Raw genomic sequence first — 15,867 nt, forward strand, 5'->3', positions numbered from 1 at the left:
TAGGGAAGATATTGAATCTCTGAATTTGTTTTGGGCTTTGATTTTTGCCCTCATTCGATCATCCCCATCACTTGAAATTCGGAGTAACCCCCTTCGCCGGGGCTACCGTGTGCTTAACTAACTCAATAGTACATGATGGAGCGTCTACCATGTTTGTTATAAGCTGACTTTAAGAGACCACTCTAGAATTTTTTAACCGATAGCAGGAAAATTAGGTGAGTGTTGTTGATTGTGTTGACTGCTGATGTTGTCATCTGCGCGAGTTCTACGGGCTATTGTGTGCAAATCACTCTTTGCAAAGTCTTTTCGCTCAAAAAGAATTTTTTGGTGAATTAATAGTTTCCAACTCGAACCTTTTTGAATGTTATGGGAATTAAGTAAACTTTCTTTGGTCAGTGGTAAGATAACTGTAGAGGTAACAAATATAGTCATTGACGCTTACTAGGTTTCCGTTTGAGGGCGCGCGGCTACAATAGCTGTGACAAATTTTAAGTTAAACTGCTGCATTGTAATCTCTTTCTCAGATCTCTTGTTGACTACTCCGTAGGCGAGATCTAGTCAAATCTGATTTGTGCACGTGACCGCCTGTCAGGAATGTGACAGGCGATGAAAGAGCGCATGCCTGAAGTAAATACTTAAAATGGCGTCCATTTAAAACCGCCGTGAAGTTTTCTTTAACAAAAGTGGTTATGCTACTGCGCACAGATTAATTATGAAGCAACCAATTCCTACGCGATATATTTTTTTTAGCTTTCCTTTTTCAAAGGTCTTTATCTTCAGAGCGGGAGAATGTTTTAATATATTTTTTAAGATAAGATAAAAAAGGATTTTACAATCGATTGAGACCGAAAACTACTTGGACAATAATTTTTTGAGTAAAACTGAAAACTTTCTGAAGGATGACGTCACTCCCTCACAATCTAGGCAGTTTGAGTAGGCAATAAAAAAAACTGAATTTTCTTACTTGACCATATCTCGCCTTCGGCTTCGTCGACAGGAGATCTGCGTACATGGGACACCGGTGATGACAAGTGTTTGTAGTCGTTTTAAGTAAAATACGTAGTTGTATTTAAGTGAGACTATAACACTGATAAACTTTTGAATAGAGGTTGTCATGATTCGCTAAGTAATGGTTTGATCGTAATCCAATTTGGGGATCGTTATATTCACGTAAAAAATATTGAAATTTTGCATTTGGAAAGTCTAAAGGGTGAATTCGGCCGTTGTACAGAGGTGACCGTTTTATACAGGTCATCTTTACAAAAAATGTATTGCAATATTTTCGGGAAGCTGTCCCGTGACCGTAATAACGTGTATTAGTAAAATCCAACTAGTGGTCTGTCATCAATGCTGCGTTCTGATTGGTTGAGCTACTACTAGGCTTTTCCCCGTTATAGCCCACTAGCAGCGAAAAGCGCCGGCTTTGAAAACAAGACAATGGCCGCCGAACGCGTTTTGCTAGCTAAAGTAATTTTGTCTGGATATTTTCGACCAACTACTTGGATTTTACTATAACAATTATTCCTCGAGCCCGAATGGCCTCTGAGTCAATAGCCCATTCGGCTTCAGCCTCATGGGCTATTGACTCAGAGCCCATTCGGGCTCGAGGAATAATTGTTAAATATATAGGGTGGCCGCTATATACTGGGCCGTTATATACAGGTTTGACTGTATTTTGCTTTTAATATAACTTAGGTGAAAGTGATCATTCAGTTAGAAGTGTTCCCCTACAAAGAGGTGCATTTCGTAACCCTTCTTCTGGAGTTTATCCATCATTTAACAGTAACACACCTGGTGGCTTTCACGATTTGGCTCTTGAAGAATCCAAAAAGACCCTGCAAAAAGGTAATACATTATGAAAATGGAATATTTGCTCGCAAATAGGATTTTTATGCCTTTTGCCGAACTGTTGTTTAGTATCTCTTTTCTAGGAATGTGTGACGCTGAAAAGAAAGTTGGCGTGACAACATCCGGGACGTATTAGATGGGTTAGGATGGGACATTTTTAGCATATTTTCCCTCTAGGGAGTTGAGCTCGTATGAAATCGAGGCGAATAATGATTACTGATCATTCTTTCACACTTTCATCGAGTGAAGACGCTTTTCATTTTTATCCAACACTGTCTGTCTTTATTCGGTAAGTTTTTCCTTATTTGCTTATATTTCTTTGTTCTCTCTGCCTCTTTTGAGGAAAGTTGAGATTATCCTTCGCTTTCAGTGAGAATTCTGCGGTTTTTTCACCGCGCCGCGCGCTCGTATTACTCGCTCTGTTTTGTAAGCTAAAATATGGCGCGTTCGTCACCCGTTGTACTTATCTTAGGCCATTCCTTCGTTCGTAGGCTGTGTCATGACTTGGAAACAGGTTTTGACCAGCGGGCAGATCTAAATTTTAACCTTAAGGGTACTGCTGTGGTTTTTATGCATGGCGTGGGAGGTCGGACAGTGCCTAAACTTCGCATGTTTGATCTGCACGTGGTCAAACAGTTGTCTCCGGATATCATAATTCTGGAGATAGGGACAAACGATTTAACTCGTGTCGGTCCTGAAGTGGTGGGTTCAGAAATAGATGATTTTGTTCGTTTCTTGGTGGATAATCTCGCTGTCCGCGTGGTCGGCGTTTGTCATGTTATCCCACGTGTTTTCTCATGTGCCGCGTCCCAGACCTCATTTCTCACGAGCGCTACCGCTTTGAATCAGTACACGAACGCCGTTTTAGGAGACCTTCCCAATGTTTTTTGCTGGGTGCACACCCCTTTTTCGTCCCCTGGTAAGGATTTTTATTTAAATGATGGCGTTCATTTAAATTCTGTTCGTCAGTACCAGTTATATCGTAGCTATCGAGGCGCTATCTTAAAGTGCTACTAGGACGAAATTTTTGTATACACCTATTTCAATTAAGGTTGCTTCTGAGAAGAATGATACATGATCCATGTTTCATAGCCCGCGGTGCATCATTGTAGCAAGTCTAGTAAATTACGTACCTGCAACGAGCCTAGAAACCTAGAAAGCAAACACTTTTAACACTTCTATGCTATGTCAGCAGAACGTTAAGACAATGTATTTCAAAACACTGAATGCTAGGCTTTTTAATTTAAGACAGTGATTTGAGTTTAGGTTTTTCTTTGTGGTAATATTGAAATGCTGCAAATTTTCAACGAGTTTGTTTGGCTCGTGCACGTGGGAATTTTCGATGGAATTTTAAAAAAATCAAATTCAAGGCGTTTGTTGAACAACAATAAATAACTGAACATTACGTGTTTATCTGTTTTTGAGGCAAATTTTTGAAAACTGAATAAAAAAAAGAATAGAGTTGATTTGCTTTATTGAAATAACCAGCATTCTGGCCCACGCAAAAACGCAGCTTAATTAGGCGGTAAAATCCTATTCATTTAATGTTGTTAAAAGAAGAGGCTTCTAATTTTTTACCATGAGATTTTAAAAATGAAAATTTTCAGCTCGCTTATGCTTAAGAATTTTAGCAGCCATTTGACTTGAAAGCTCTCTTAAATGCCTTTTAACAAATGGTCTCCATTATTTCAATGAACGTGAACAAGACTAAACTTCCCGCTACAAAAGGGTTTACCATAGTGCACTGCAGGCTATGAAACATGGTTCACGGGAGCAACCTTAATTGAAATAGGTGTATGTTCAAAATTATACAAATAGCGAAAAATTGGAACGATACTTGCGTACGGGGGCTGGAAATTTCCCTCTGAAAAGTGCGTAAATACCGTCCGCCATTACAAAGTTTGCAAAACAATAGCCCGCGAGACCTCTGCAAAGCGGTCGTGCGTTTGACCACGTGATTTATGCACTGTGACGTAGAAACATCAACCAAAAGATTCGCATTTGGGAAAAGTTTGTGAGTTTAGAGCCTTTTAACAAGACGTTTAAGATGTCATCTCCGAAGGATTCCTCTTCCTGCACATTTGAAAGTGATCTAGAAAGTTTTACAGTTGACGAAGTGATTGGGGAATTGTCTGAATTTGCGCCGTACGACGACAGTTGCGAACCTCTTGCTACCGAGGAAGAAGCCGCGGACTACAACGAAAGAGTTAATCGCGAAGAAGAAGAGGAACAACAGTTTCAACGAAGATATTCGGGAGAGTTGCCAGCGAATGGATGGTATGGTTATATCATGGAATGTAGATTTATATTTTTATTTGCCAATTTCAACATACCCGTCGTTAAATCGTGCGCGTGAGGAACGCGACTATGTGTTTTGTTTAAGTTAACAATTTCGCTGCTATGTGATTAGCTGTAGTCCTGATTTTATGCGATAGTTTTATTGAAGAGGTCAGACAATTAATAATTTTATATAGACGTATTTTTCTTGTGTTTGACGAATTTTTCACATTATTTTGCAGGTGTTCGTGCTCGAACTGCTCTGTCAGCCTTGTTACAAAAGCGCAGGAGTGCATTTGCTGCAAAGAGATCGATCGCTGCGAAGAGGTCATGGAAGAAGCCATTGGAGACCGGACCGTATGCATAACCCTCCATCCAGGGTTTGAAAGCGTCTGCTTAAACCGCCACGTATTAGAAGTGGCTGCACTGGGCCTAAAAACGCGAGCTGGAAAGTCGTACACACCTGTTCGTGGGCAAAGCAACAAAAGTGATGATGAGTAAGTTGGGGTATTGTTGACTTTGTATGGGAACGATCGAACCTTACATAGCATTGATACATCTAAGCTTACCGCCGTGGACTGATCTCATAGAATCACATTTTTTATTTTCTAAATGGCTTTATTGCCCCAACTGCTTATTTTTAAAAAGAGTATTTATTTATCTCCATCCAATCCCTCCTTGAATTAACAGTGATCTCATTTCTCTAACTAGATTCCTGAGGTCTGTGGCCTATCGCCAATTTACAAGACTGCTGTGGAGTTATATTGGTAGTTCCAGGCGATACCTCTTGCCCTGTTGTGCCTTCAATAAAATCAGGAAACAATTTCCGAGTCAAAATGGCCATTATCGTGGATTCGAATATGAAAAAATTGAATAATAAATGCACTGTTTGTTCTTGAAGAGTGTCATGTATGCTACTGGGGCCAAGAAGGACCTACAGTAGTTGCTTGAATACTTGTCCGTAAGCAATTAATTTTATGGGCCAAACTTCAGAATTCTCAGCCACTTACTCGCTTTTTGTTGAATGACAAACTTGCCCACTGTGTGAAGCCCTGTTCTTCTAGCATTCAGTTAAACTCAAGTTTAGTGGCTGGGAATTCTGATGTTGCTCCAATTTTCATGTACACAAGTAATAAAAATTAAATCGAATTCAGCCTGAATTTAATTACAGTTTTAATGTATCGTTTCTTTCTTTTCACTCGGCTCACAGAGCACTGCAAAGCTTAATAGCAGGTTACCTGCTGGAAACTTTCCTAGAAGGTCTGGTTGACTCTTCCAGACTTTTGTCTGGCTACAGTTTCTGCAGAAACTTTCTACGGTTAACAAGGTACCTGTATGTGATACAGAAAGTTTGGGTTTTGAAAAGAAGCACAAGTGGCAGAACTGAAACAAAAGAAGAAGTTTGGAAAGGAAAACAATTCCCTTCGGTTCCTCTAGAATGTTTTTTCCTTGTAGATCCAACCTGTAAAAAATGATTGAAAGGAAATACTCATTTAATCACAGCATCTGAAATAATAAAATAACTATATAAAAAAACGATTATCATTTTTATTGCTTTTCTCAGGGTGTTGCCAGTTTTTCAACTTGTTGTAAACCTGGCTAATTGTGGGTTGGGATTTCATTCTCACATACATCCTGAAAAATGCTTTTTTATAATAATTCTGTTGATTGCACACATGACAACTTTGAGCCCTTAAGCTATCTAGCCCACCCCGACGATGCATAATTTAATACAAGTGGTTGAGTGGACAAACCAAACATTTTTAGGCCTGGGACTTCCAGTCTATGGGCTGGCTATGCCTCTTCTGCTTCTTTTTTTTTTTTGCAATTCTTATCTGGGTAATTAAAAAACAAATTTCATGTACTCTTGTTTCTAAATAGATCCTCTCATACTGGAAGTTAGTTTTAGGCCTAAATCACTTCCCAGAGGATACTTAGAGCTAAGATGTTAAAATGCAATAAATTTTGCATCTTTAAACCTTGGGTTCTGATGAGTCTTCACCGAGCCATCATCTTCCTTTAGTTTTTTATATGCATCTTCGTTTTCTTCAGGACTCCATGTAGGGTCTTCATCACACTCAAACTTCTCATACGCGTCGTCCTGCATTTCCTGCTCATCTTCTGATTCATCCTCTACCCCTAACTCTGTCTCATTTGTTACTGGTCATGGATCAGTTTGAATAGCTTAAACAAATGGAATTAAAAAAATTCTATCACCATTAAAATTTAATTATTATTAAATAATCAAATATTGATAAAATATAATAAAAATATAAAGATAGGCAGTTATACCTATATGACTCATCAACATCAATTATTGTTGACTTACCAGCATTCACCATCAGCAACTGCTTCGGCTCTTGTATGCTCTTAAAGGTTTCGACCCACTGATCTTGATTGGAGATTAACTTACTCTTCAGTCTTGTGACTTTGCCCTTTAACTGAGTCACCTCACTCCTCAGGGTTTTGCATGTTGTTCAATTCCCAGCATGTCCAGTTGGAGTATCCTACAAAAAACAAACTTTCAACATTAATACAGGCTGTAATAACAAGACTTTAGAATTTTCGTGTTTTAGTATTGTTGTAAAATAACTGCACATGTAGTTTTCCATTGTTATGATAATACAAAGATGCAAATAAACATTAATTAGAGTTATGCGCCTACCATAGAAACCTGTTCAAGTTCAGGAATCGTTAATGATTCATCAATCTGCATAACTTCATCCATATCCTGCACTTTTTCCATTCCCTGAGCCTCCAGGATCTGCAGGGTCTCAGTAACCTCATCAGTGCCCGAAATCCCTTGGCTCTCGAGAGCTGTCTTATCACCAGGAGTACCTAGGACCTCTGAAGCCATCTCAGCATCAACACTTATCTCACCCGTCTCAGTCTCAGGGATGCAGCCCTCCTTTTCAGGATTTACCTCAAGTAAAGAACCCTGACTTGTATTCAGAACACCCTCGACTTCTGGAGACTCCTCAGGGTTGAGATTGGGAGCCCCCTTAGTGTCAGCACTTTCCTCAGGTGCAGAACTTCCTTTCAAAGAAATCACCTCTTCTTCAGGATTGTCTTCTTCCTCTGTATCCTCATTAGTAGTTTGACCAGCCAGAATTTCATTTAGTAGCTAAAAATGAAAATAGGTACGACCATTTTTTATATCTCCCCTTCAAAACAAGTTTAAATTTGAGCTTTATGTCGATGTATTCAAAACTAGAAATGGAAGCAAGGTTTAACCACATCTTTGCCTTAAAATGTATGCATCATTTGCAGACAGAGAAAATAGAATTAAAATACAAACGAAAAAACCCCGCAAACAGTAACTGAACTTATAGAATGTAGAAATCAGACTAAGTCCATTTTTGGTCGTTTTAAAAGACTCGCGTGTAACTCTTAATTTGCTGTAAGATTTCTTGCAGGGAAGTTTGGAGTACTGTCAAATCTCAAAGTAACAGCAAGATAATCTCTCAAAAAATAGAGAGCCGGATTTCTATGTAGCTTCACTTTTTCTAAATTTTCAATTGAGTGGAAAGGTCTGGGAATTGGGGAATTGACTTCACGTCCACTCAGCGCAAATGCCCGTTTTACTATAACTATGAGAAGAAAGCAGAAAAGTATGAAAACACATGCAACAATATGGGAAGTCCAAATAGTCAGAGCATTCATTACACGAATACTGAACAACGATGCCAGAAAAAATCATGTCACAGGTAAATGGGGAAATAAATATAATGGTGATAAGCACAGCGCAAATACATTGTAATTTCACTCACCGATCGTCGACTCCGCTTTGATAGTGTTTGAGAGGATTTCTTCCAAATGGTTGGAAACGTCCTCTTCTTCAAATTCCTTTTCATGTCTTTCATCGGAAAAGCAAGCGTAAAACAATCCCTTGTAAAATGCTCCGATCACACAGCAAATTTTCCCACTGGGTTGAAATCCTTCCATGAATGGACACGAACCTTTTCCACTTTAATCTAACACTGCCCGAATCAGGAGAATTATGAATAGAAATCCCCAATTCATCGTTCTTTACGTTTCCACAGTCCTGAACAACACAACGTCTACCAGGCATACTTTCGCTTTAAGTCAAAAAAGCGAAGAAAGAACCTCCAAAAGCTTCCAAAAATATCTCGTCCTGCATGCGAAATTAGCCACGTTTGTTTGCCTTGTTTTGCCGCGTTGATGTTTCTACGTCACATCTCGCCCCAACTCCTTCGAATACTACTCCCGGTCATTTTTTGAATCGAGTAATGGCGGCAAGACATTTACGAAAATTGCCGTGCAAATAAACACACTTCCAGATCATATTTGGACTCCAAACTTGGCACGGTAAGTCACTTTTACATACATTTTCGAAATATGTTATCAAAAACAAATTCCCAAATTTGATCGTAGTAGCACTTTAAGAGCAATTCGCATACTTTGAATATTTGTCACGTTTTTGCGTCTTTACATTTGAATATACCGCTTATTTGAATTTTTGAGACCTTTTCATGTCTTCGCATGCGATAATACCGCTTATTTCCTTCATTTTGTGTTTTGCTTTCTTTAATTTTTAGATTTGTAATGGACACCTTTTTCGTTTTATTTATTCGGGGTTTGTCTCCGGTTTTTGGCTCCCCTTGTTATTGTGTGGACATTTCGTCCCAGTTTGTTACGATGGGTTCGCATATATAAGGTTTTACCTTGTGCTTCCCTCGTCACGTTTGAGCTTTTTAGCTCAGTTTTACTTGTTGAGAAATTTACTGTTAATTCCTTGTGTTTGGGGAGCCTTTGTGTGTTTTATTTTACTTTGGCCATTTTTTGTGGGCTTGCTGGTGCGAGGACTTCTTGTCTGACATGGCATGACCCGGCCTGTTTGTTTTATTTTAAGGTGTTCATGTCTTCTAAATGTTAATTGGTCTTTATAAGCTGTCTATTTCCATGATTCCTCCCCTTTTTCTTCTCCATTTGTTTGCAGATAATGCCTCCTAAGAGAGCCAACTCTGCCTCCACTGTTGCTGCCCCAGCTAGAAAGCGTTCCCGCTGGGTCAAATCCAGTCAAGGCTCAGCAGCAGTTGTTCAGCAGACGCAGCCTCAAGAGGTCTCGGCTGAGGCCTTACCTCAGGCTCTTCTGGAGCAGATTGTCAGTAGGGTGTCTGATGAGGTTACAAGACGGTTCTCATCAACAAGTGGAGACCAGAATGCCAATGATCACCAGATTCCTGACCAGATTGCTGACGTGCCTATTACTGGCGATGCAGCTGGAGCTGACCAGATATCAGAGGTGCCTGCGGTTGAAATTCCTGCAGATAGTCCCGGTCAATCAGTGATACACGGAGCTGTTAGCCAATTTCAGGAGAGGCTGTCAGGTGATTTACCAACCATAACCCCTCCATTGCCTAGCACCCTGTTTACTTCACCAAGTCTACCCATTGATGCTCCTGTGTCTGCTAAGCTGCGAGCGAAGATTCTGAAAAATGAGTTTATTGACTTTGGGGCTTTGGCCACCAACCCTACTTTAGAAAGCAAATATCAAGTTGTTTTACATAATGAAGGTAGCACTCAGCCTCCGTCACTAGCCTTGGAACCGGTCACTAAGACCAGAAAGCTTTTGACCATCTCGTCATGGACGAGTAACTTTATGGTGTTTGTCGGGGTATATACTAGCCAATTTCCTTCAGAGGCCCCCGCCCTCATGAAGTATGGGGAGATTGTGCAGGATTTGGCTGCGCGAGGACACGATTGGCATTATTACGATGAGAATTTTCGTTATTTACGGCGAAATCAGCCATCAGCTTTTCCTTGGGGCGTCATCCATTGGGAATTGTGGATGCGATCACAGCAACCCGTTAGTAAGAAACAATCTTTTCCTGGGAACTCCTTTCGGTCACGCCTTTCGGAGTCCAGCATTGTCCCTTAAGGTTATTGCTTTAAATTTCACAAGGGGGCTCAGTGTGCTGGATGTTCCTTTAAGCATTCCTGCCCTAAGTGTGAGGGTGCTCATCGAATGAGTAATTGTACTTTTCGTTTCCGATAAAAGCAATCACCAAGAACAACTACCAATGCCAAATCCTCAGGAGCCAAATCCTCACCTCCCAACCCCAGTAAAGTTTAGTAGGCTTTTGTATCTCTTGTCCGGGTATAACCATTCAACTGTGATGTTTCTTTCTGATGGGTTTACACATGGTTTTCCCCTTCATTTTCAAGGGATCCGCGAGTCCTCGCTCGCCAAAAATCTTTTATCAGCTGTACAGAATCCAACCGTTGTTGATGCAAAAATTGCTAAAGAACTTGCAGCTGGCCGTTTAGCCGGTCCCTTCAATTCTCCCCCAATATCCCCCTTTGTTGTTTCCCCACTTGGAGTGGTCCCCAAAAAATCACCTGGGGAGTTTCGGCTTATTCATCATTTGTCTTTCCCTGAGGGTGCTTCTGTAAATGACGGGATTTCTCATGAAAACAGTACTGTTTGTTATGCGACTTTTGGAGATGCCATAAGATGCATCAAATTGGCTGGTCAGGGCAGTTACTTAACAAAAACTGATATCCAAAATGCATTTCGGATAATCCCGATACAGTCAGATGAGTATGGCCTTTTAGGCATGCACTGGCAGGGTTCTTTTTATTTTGATCGCTGCATGCCTATGGGTTGTTCAAGTTCTTGTAGAACATTTGAAATTTTTAGCACCGCAGTTGAATGGGTTGCCCGGCACAAATTGAAAATAGACCATATTATCCATCTGTTGGATGATTTCCTAATTTTTGCTCCCGACAGGCAGCTCTGTCAAGCTCAACTGGATTTGTTTATTGATCTGTGCTCTTATGTTGGCATCCCTATAGCAACGGAAAAAACTTTTGGCCCTTTAACAACATTATCTTTTGCTGGAATTGAATTAGATTCTGTGCTAATGGAGGCTCGTTTGCCTCCTGATAAGCTTAATAAATGTTCCGCTCTGCTCTCGGATTTTTTACATCGGAAGAAGGCCACCTTGAGGGAGGTGTAATCTTTAACCGGCCTATTAAATTTTGCTTGTTCTGTTATAGTACCAGGCAGAGCCTTTTTGCGTAGATTGATTGATCTAACAGTGGGTATTCAATCCCCACACCATCTTATTCGACTTTCAAAAGATGTAAAAGAAGATTTAAAAGTTTGGCAATCATTTTTATCTAATTTCAACGGCCGATCTTTTTTCCTGGAAGAAACTTGGTACTCTTCTTCTAAACTTGACTTGTATACTGATGCCTCGGATGCATTAGGATTCGGTGCTATTTTTGGTAGTAGGTGGTGTTATGGGAAATGGCCCGCAACTTGGTCCTATTCTAACTTTGCCATATTAGAATTTTACCCTATCGTATTAAGCCTGTACTTGTGGGGTCATGTGATGCGTAATCGCTGTATTCTTTTCTTTACTGACAATGAATCTCTAGTCCACGTGATCAATAAGCAGTCAAGTAAGGACAAATCCTTGATGTTTTTCGTTCGGAAGCTTGTCCTAATCTGTTTAGAATACAATATTGTTTTTAAGGCTAAGCATATTGCTGGTGTCAAGAACCGCTTAGCCGATTCTTTATCTCGGTTACAGGTTCAGTCCTTCAAACAATTGGCTCCTGCTCACATGGACAAGCTTCCAACGGATATCCCCCTGCATCTGCAGCCCCAGAGTTGGCAGCCATAGTTGCAACACTTATGAAGTCTAGTTTGCAACCATCCTCCCTTCCAACTTACCAGCGGGCATGGACCTTGTTTCACCGTTTTACTCGTTTGACCTTTCCAGGGTTACCTTTGCAATTTCCCATATCTATACCAATGTTTTGTTTATTTATTGCTTATCTATATGACCTCAAGTATGCTGCTTCAACAGTTAATACTTATGTTTCGGCTCTAAGCTATTCGCACAAACTTTCAGGTTATCCTGACCCATCTAAAGCTTTTGTTGTGGTCCAGATGCTTAAGGGCTATGGGAAGCTGCACGCTCGTTTAGACAGCAGGCTTCCTATTACAATTCCCATCCTGCATAAGTTGTTGCAATCTGCTTCGTTATTACCATTGTCAAAATACCAGATTCTTATGTTTCAGGCCATGTGCAGTACTGCATTTTTTGGCTTTTTAAGGGTGGGTGAGATCACCTTCTCCGCTACGACTCCTCCGCCCATACAAATCCATCAGTTGACCAAACTAGTGAACGGTGCACATGAGGTCGTCGGTTTCAAAATTAAATTTTTGAATTTCAAGCACAGCTATAACCAGCCTCCCTTTTATTTAGTTATTTCACCCCAAAGTACTTTTTGCCCTGTCAAAATTTTGTTGAAATTTTTATCAGCAAGGGGTGATAGTCACGGTGCACTTTTTATTCAGGATGATGGGTCACCTGTGTCAAGATCTTGGTTCAGTGCCCAGCTTTCCTCTGCCATTAAGCTTTGCGGTCTTAATCCTTCTGTCTACAAAGGGCATAGTTTCCGAATAGGGGCTGCCTCTCATGCTGCAGAGCGGGGGATGTCCGACGCACAGATTAGAATTCTAGGTCGCTGGAAATCCAACGCTTTTTTGAAGTATATTAGGGTCTCTTCTTTATCAAGCTAGCTCCATGATATTCTCCTTTTGAGGATGGTCATGATGACTAGTCATGGATTTCCTTGCGTGGACAGCATTTTCTTAATTTTCCATATTATTTGCTGATGTTAAAATAGGCGAAGCCACTCTCTACCGTTTTAAGGTCAATGCTTACGATTATTATTTTCTTGGAGTGCTTGCAAGGGCTGCACTTTCCTAGTTGCTTGGCCGTCCATTTGCAAGGGCTTTGGACGGTCATGCTTGTCAAATTTCTTTTGTTGCATTGTAGCTGCTTAGTGTTTTTACATTTTCATAAGTAATTGTTAAGTAATCCTCTACAACTGGCGGGGAGTTGTAAAGGATTGCTTTTTGGAGATTCTGGCAGGGGCTGCATTTCCCTAGCTTTGGTCTATTCATTGTGCAAGGGCCATGTTTGACCATGCTTTTTGTGGCTTTTAATTCTGCTGTAATTCCTCACCACTGTTACCTTTCATTCTAATGAGATGCATTTCCTGGGGTGGGGCTGCAATGTCATTTCCATTCCATTGCATTTGGCGTTTTATGTGCCCTCACCTTTACTGGGCTGATATTTAAAGTATGTTTTTCAGACAATAGAATGTTGACCTTTGGGCTTTTGCCCTTAGCCATTTTACTCCATATGGTGTATCTCTTTGATAATGAGCCCAGTAAACGAGCTCAGGCAATGCATCTCATTAATTGATTTCTTTGAGAGGGAAGGAAGGCATAAATGGAATATTTGCTCGCAAATAGTATTTTTATGCCTTTTGCCGAACTGTTGTTTAGTATATCTTTTCTAGGAATGTGTGACGCTGAAAAGAAAGTTGGCGTGACAACATCCAGGACGTATTAGATGGGTTAGGATGGGACATTTTTAGCATATTTTCCCCCTAGGGAGTTGAGCTCGTATGAAATCGAGGCGAGTATCGATTACTGATCATTCTTTCACACTTTCATCAAGTGAAGACGCTTTTCATTTTTACCCACCTACTCCCCTTTCCCCAACCTCTCTGATACGTCTTGTGCTCGACCTTATACATAAATATATATAATTTTGTTTTGGCGTTTTTTGTGCCCTCACCTTTACTGGGCTGATATTTAAAGTATGTTTTTCAGACAATAGAATGTTGATATTGAAATAAAGGCGGCTTTGGGCTTTTGCCCTTAGCCATTTTACTCCATATGGTGTATCTCTTTGATAATGAGCCCAGTAAACGAGCTCAGGCAATGCATCTCATTAATTGATTTGTTTGAGAGGGAAGGAAGGCATAAATAGACTATTCAACAATTAGTAAAATCCAGCTAGTGGTCTATTCGAATAATCACCGAAACGAAGTGGAGGTGACTATTCGCCGATATTCACGTTGCCTGAGGCGACGAATTGTTTTCGTATAATTACATTGATGATCATTCGAGAAAATAAAATAAAAAAATACATATTTTTGAAAGATTTTGGGGCTTTAAGATGTCGGTCGAGGGCGGCTCTGATCGACAACAAGCTGGTTTTCTTATAAGTTTATGAGCTGCCGTCGGTTTATCTCACGGAAACGTAAAATTTTGTCAGACATTTAATATTAAATTCATCGATTTCCATGTTTTCTATTTCATTTGTGAACTCTTGCTGCTGTTGAGACCATTCTGTAGAACCAAGGATTTCACAAAAGTTACTAAAAGTTGCCGACACTTTGAAGCAAAAAAATATAAACAAACATACCAGCAACTCACGTGAATGTTTTTCAATCCAACCCTGCTTGTATATCCGTACCACCGCAAAGCACAAGTAAATTGTAAATTGTAAATTGCAAATATCTTATTATCCACTCCCCACAGTGCTTTTCAGCGATAATTTAGAACACTGGTTTGGGGACTTTGCCAGACTGCTGAAGGTGCAGTTTACAAGTAATGAAGGAATGAGTACTGATGCCCCCATACATGAGTGTGAAAGTGAGATAGACCACTACACCGGGCTCTACGTACCCAGTCTTTACGAAGGGTGTGTGGGTCTTTAACGTCCCACAGATTTATTACATGTGCAAGGGCTTGTGAGACGGGGCCTACGGTTTATCGTCCTTATCCGAGAAGACTAGAAAGTCTAACCATTTGCAGATGTTATTAAAAAGGCAGCACTTTCTCCTCAGATATTTAAAGACCCTGGGTGTTGGTCCGGCCGGGGTTTGAACCTAAGGCCTCCCGCTCAGCAGGCCGGCGCTCTCCCAACTGGGTGAAATTCTAGTAGTCAAGCATTCTTTTCAGTAACATTTTAAGAGATGAAAGTTGTGCAGATTTCTATGGTTGAGAGGCAAAGTGCATTAACTGCGGGTTAAGTAGTATGAGACTTCTTTGTAAGAATTATTTTATAGGCTTGAGCACATAATGGGCTTCTGGTTTATGAGTAGAAGGTGAATTTCTAATGTTAGAATATCTCTTGAAAATACGTCTCCTCTTGACTTCCGGCATTCATAGAGATACTGTGGTATGAACACATTCTCTGTCAGTTGTACGCATCACTCTGTCGGTTGTACCTATACGGACTACAAATTGTCGGTTATAAACCTTCATTAGGGCCATTTATACGAGGAAAAATAAGACGCGAACTTTCCGTATAAACGGTACATTTTGTCTAAAATAAGACGCGTCTTAGCTAAGTCGCGTATTATTTTAGACAAAATGTACCGTTTATACGGAAAGTTCGCGTCTTATTTAAGACGCCTCTTATTTTTCCTCGTATAAATGGCCCTATTATGTCGATTGAAATATTTACACTATCGGTTGTACGCACTACTATCTCGGCTAAAATTTACTCTCTCAGACACAAAACTCTGTCGGTTGTATGCACTACTTTGTCGGTACTCTGTCGGCTGTACGCACTACTCTGTCGATTGCAACCATTTACTCTGTCGGTTGTAGGCACTAATCAGTCGGTTGTAACATTTACGCTGTCCGTTGTACGCACAACTCTGTCAGTTGTAAATAATTACACTGTCGGTTGTACGCACTACTTTGTCGGTACTCTGTCGGTTGTATGCACTACTCTATCGGTTGTAACATTTACCCTGTCGGTGGTACACAAACTCTGTCGGTTTTATACACTACTTTATCGGTACTCTGTCGGCTGTACGCACTACTCTGTCTGTCGCAAACATTTACTCTGTCGGTTGTACGCATTTTTCTGTCGGTTGCAACATTTACTCTGT

The 15,867-nt window shown here is 40.4% G+C and overlaps 2 protein-coding genes and 2 pseudogenes across 3 annotated transcripts; 3 read left to right on the forward strand and 1 right to left on the reverse strand.

Moving 5' to 3' along the window:
• The first annotated feature begins 4,205 nt into the window (after positions 1 to 4,205).
• Positions 4,206 to 5,285, forward strand: LOC140951152 (P2X purinoceptor 7-like). Its single transcript, XM_073400370.1, has 2 exons — positions 4,206 to 4,622; positions 4,837 to 5,285. Exons 1-2 carry the CDS (start codon positions 4,456 to 4,458, stop codon positions 5,000 to 5,002), a joined length of 333 nt encoding a protein of 110 aa, XP_073256471.1. The 5' UTR covers positions 4,206 to 4,455; the 3' UTR covers positions 5,003 to 5,285.
• A 138-nt stretch (positions 5,286 to 5,423) lies between these two features.
• On the reverse strand, positions 5,424 to 8,062 carry LOC140951149 (uncharacterized). Of its 2 annotated transcripts, XM_073400367.1 has the most exons (4): positions 7,896 to 8,062; positions 6,791 to 7,249; positions 6,539 to 6,632; positions 5,424 to 5,587 (listed from the first exon to the last, which is right to left on the reverse strand). In XM_073400367.1, the coding sequence occupies exons 1-3, from the start codon at positions 7,986 to 7,988 to the stop codon at positions 6,603 to 6,605; spliced, it is 582 nt and encodes a 193-aa protein (XP_073256468.1). In that variant the 5' UTR covers positions 7,989 to 8,062; the 3' UTR covers positions 5,424 to 5,587; positions 6,539 to 6,602. The 2 variants fall into 2 exon arrangements, 1 of the variants encoding a protein (XP_073256468.1); XR_012167255.1 differs by lacking the exons at positions 6,539 to 6,632; positions 6,791 to 7,249; positions 7,896 to 8,062 and adding an exon at positions 6,105 to 6,277.
• Positions 8,063 to 9,088: 1,026 nt separating this feature from the next.
• LOC140949504 (uncharacterized) lies at positions 9,089 to 10,486 on the forward strand (annotated as a pseudogene).
• A 144-nt stretch (positions 10,487 to 10,630) lies between these two features.
• LOC140949505 (uncharacterized) lies at positions 10,631 to 11,780 on the forward strand (annotated as a pseudogene).
• The last annotated feature ends 4,087 nt before the right edge of the window (positions 11,781 to 15,867 follow it).

The sequence above is a fragment of the Porites lutea genome, chromosome 10, assembly GCF_958299795.1.
Source record: "Porites lutea chromosome 10, jaPorLute2.1, whole genome shotgun sequence".
NCBI lineage: Eukaryota > Metazoa > Cnidaria > Anthozoa > Scleractinia > Poritidae > Porites > Porites lutea.

Excerpts from the sequence above, each read along its gene's own strand:
- LOC140951152 (XM_073400370.1), top strand. The coding sequence starts at position 4,456 with ATGGAAGAAGCCATTGGAGACCGGACCGTATGCATAACCCTCCATCCA. Across the intron at positions 4,623-4,836 it reads AGCAACAAAAGTGATGATGA|ATTCCTGAGGTCTGTGGCCT; the intron begins GTAAGTTGGGGT and ends TTCTCTAACTAG.
- LOC140951149 (XM_073400367.1), bottom strand. The coding sequence starts at position 7,988 with ATGAAAGACATGAAAAGGAATTTGAAGAAGAGGACGTTTCCAACCATT. Across the intron at positions 7,250-7,895 it reads CAAAGCGGAGTCGACGATCG|CTACTAAATGAAATTCTGGC; the intron begins GTGAGTGAAATT and ends TTTCATTTTTAG. Across the intron at positions 6,633-6,790 it reads AACTTGAACAGGTTTCTATG|GATACTCCAACTGGACATGC; the intron begins GTAGGCGCATAA and ends TGTTTTTTGTAG.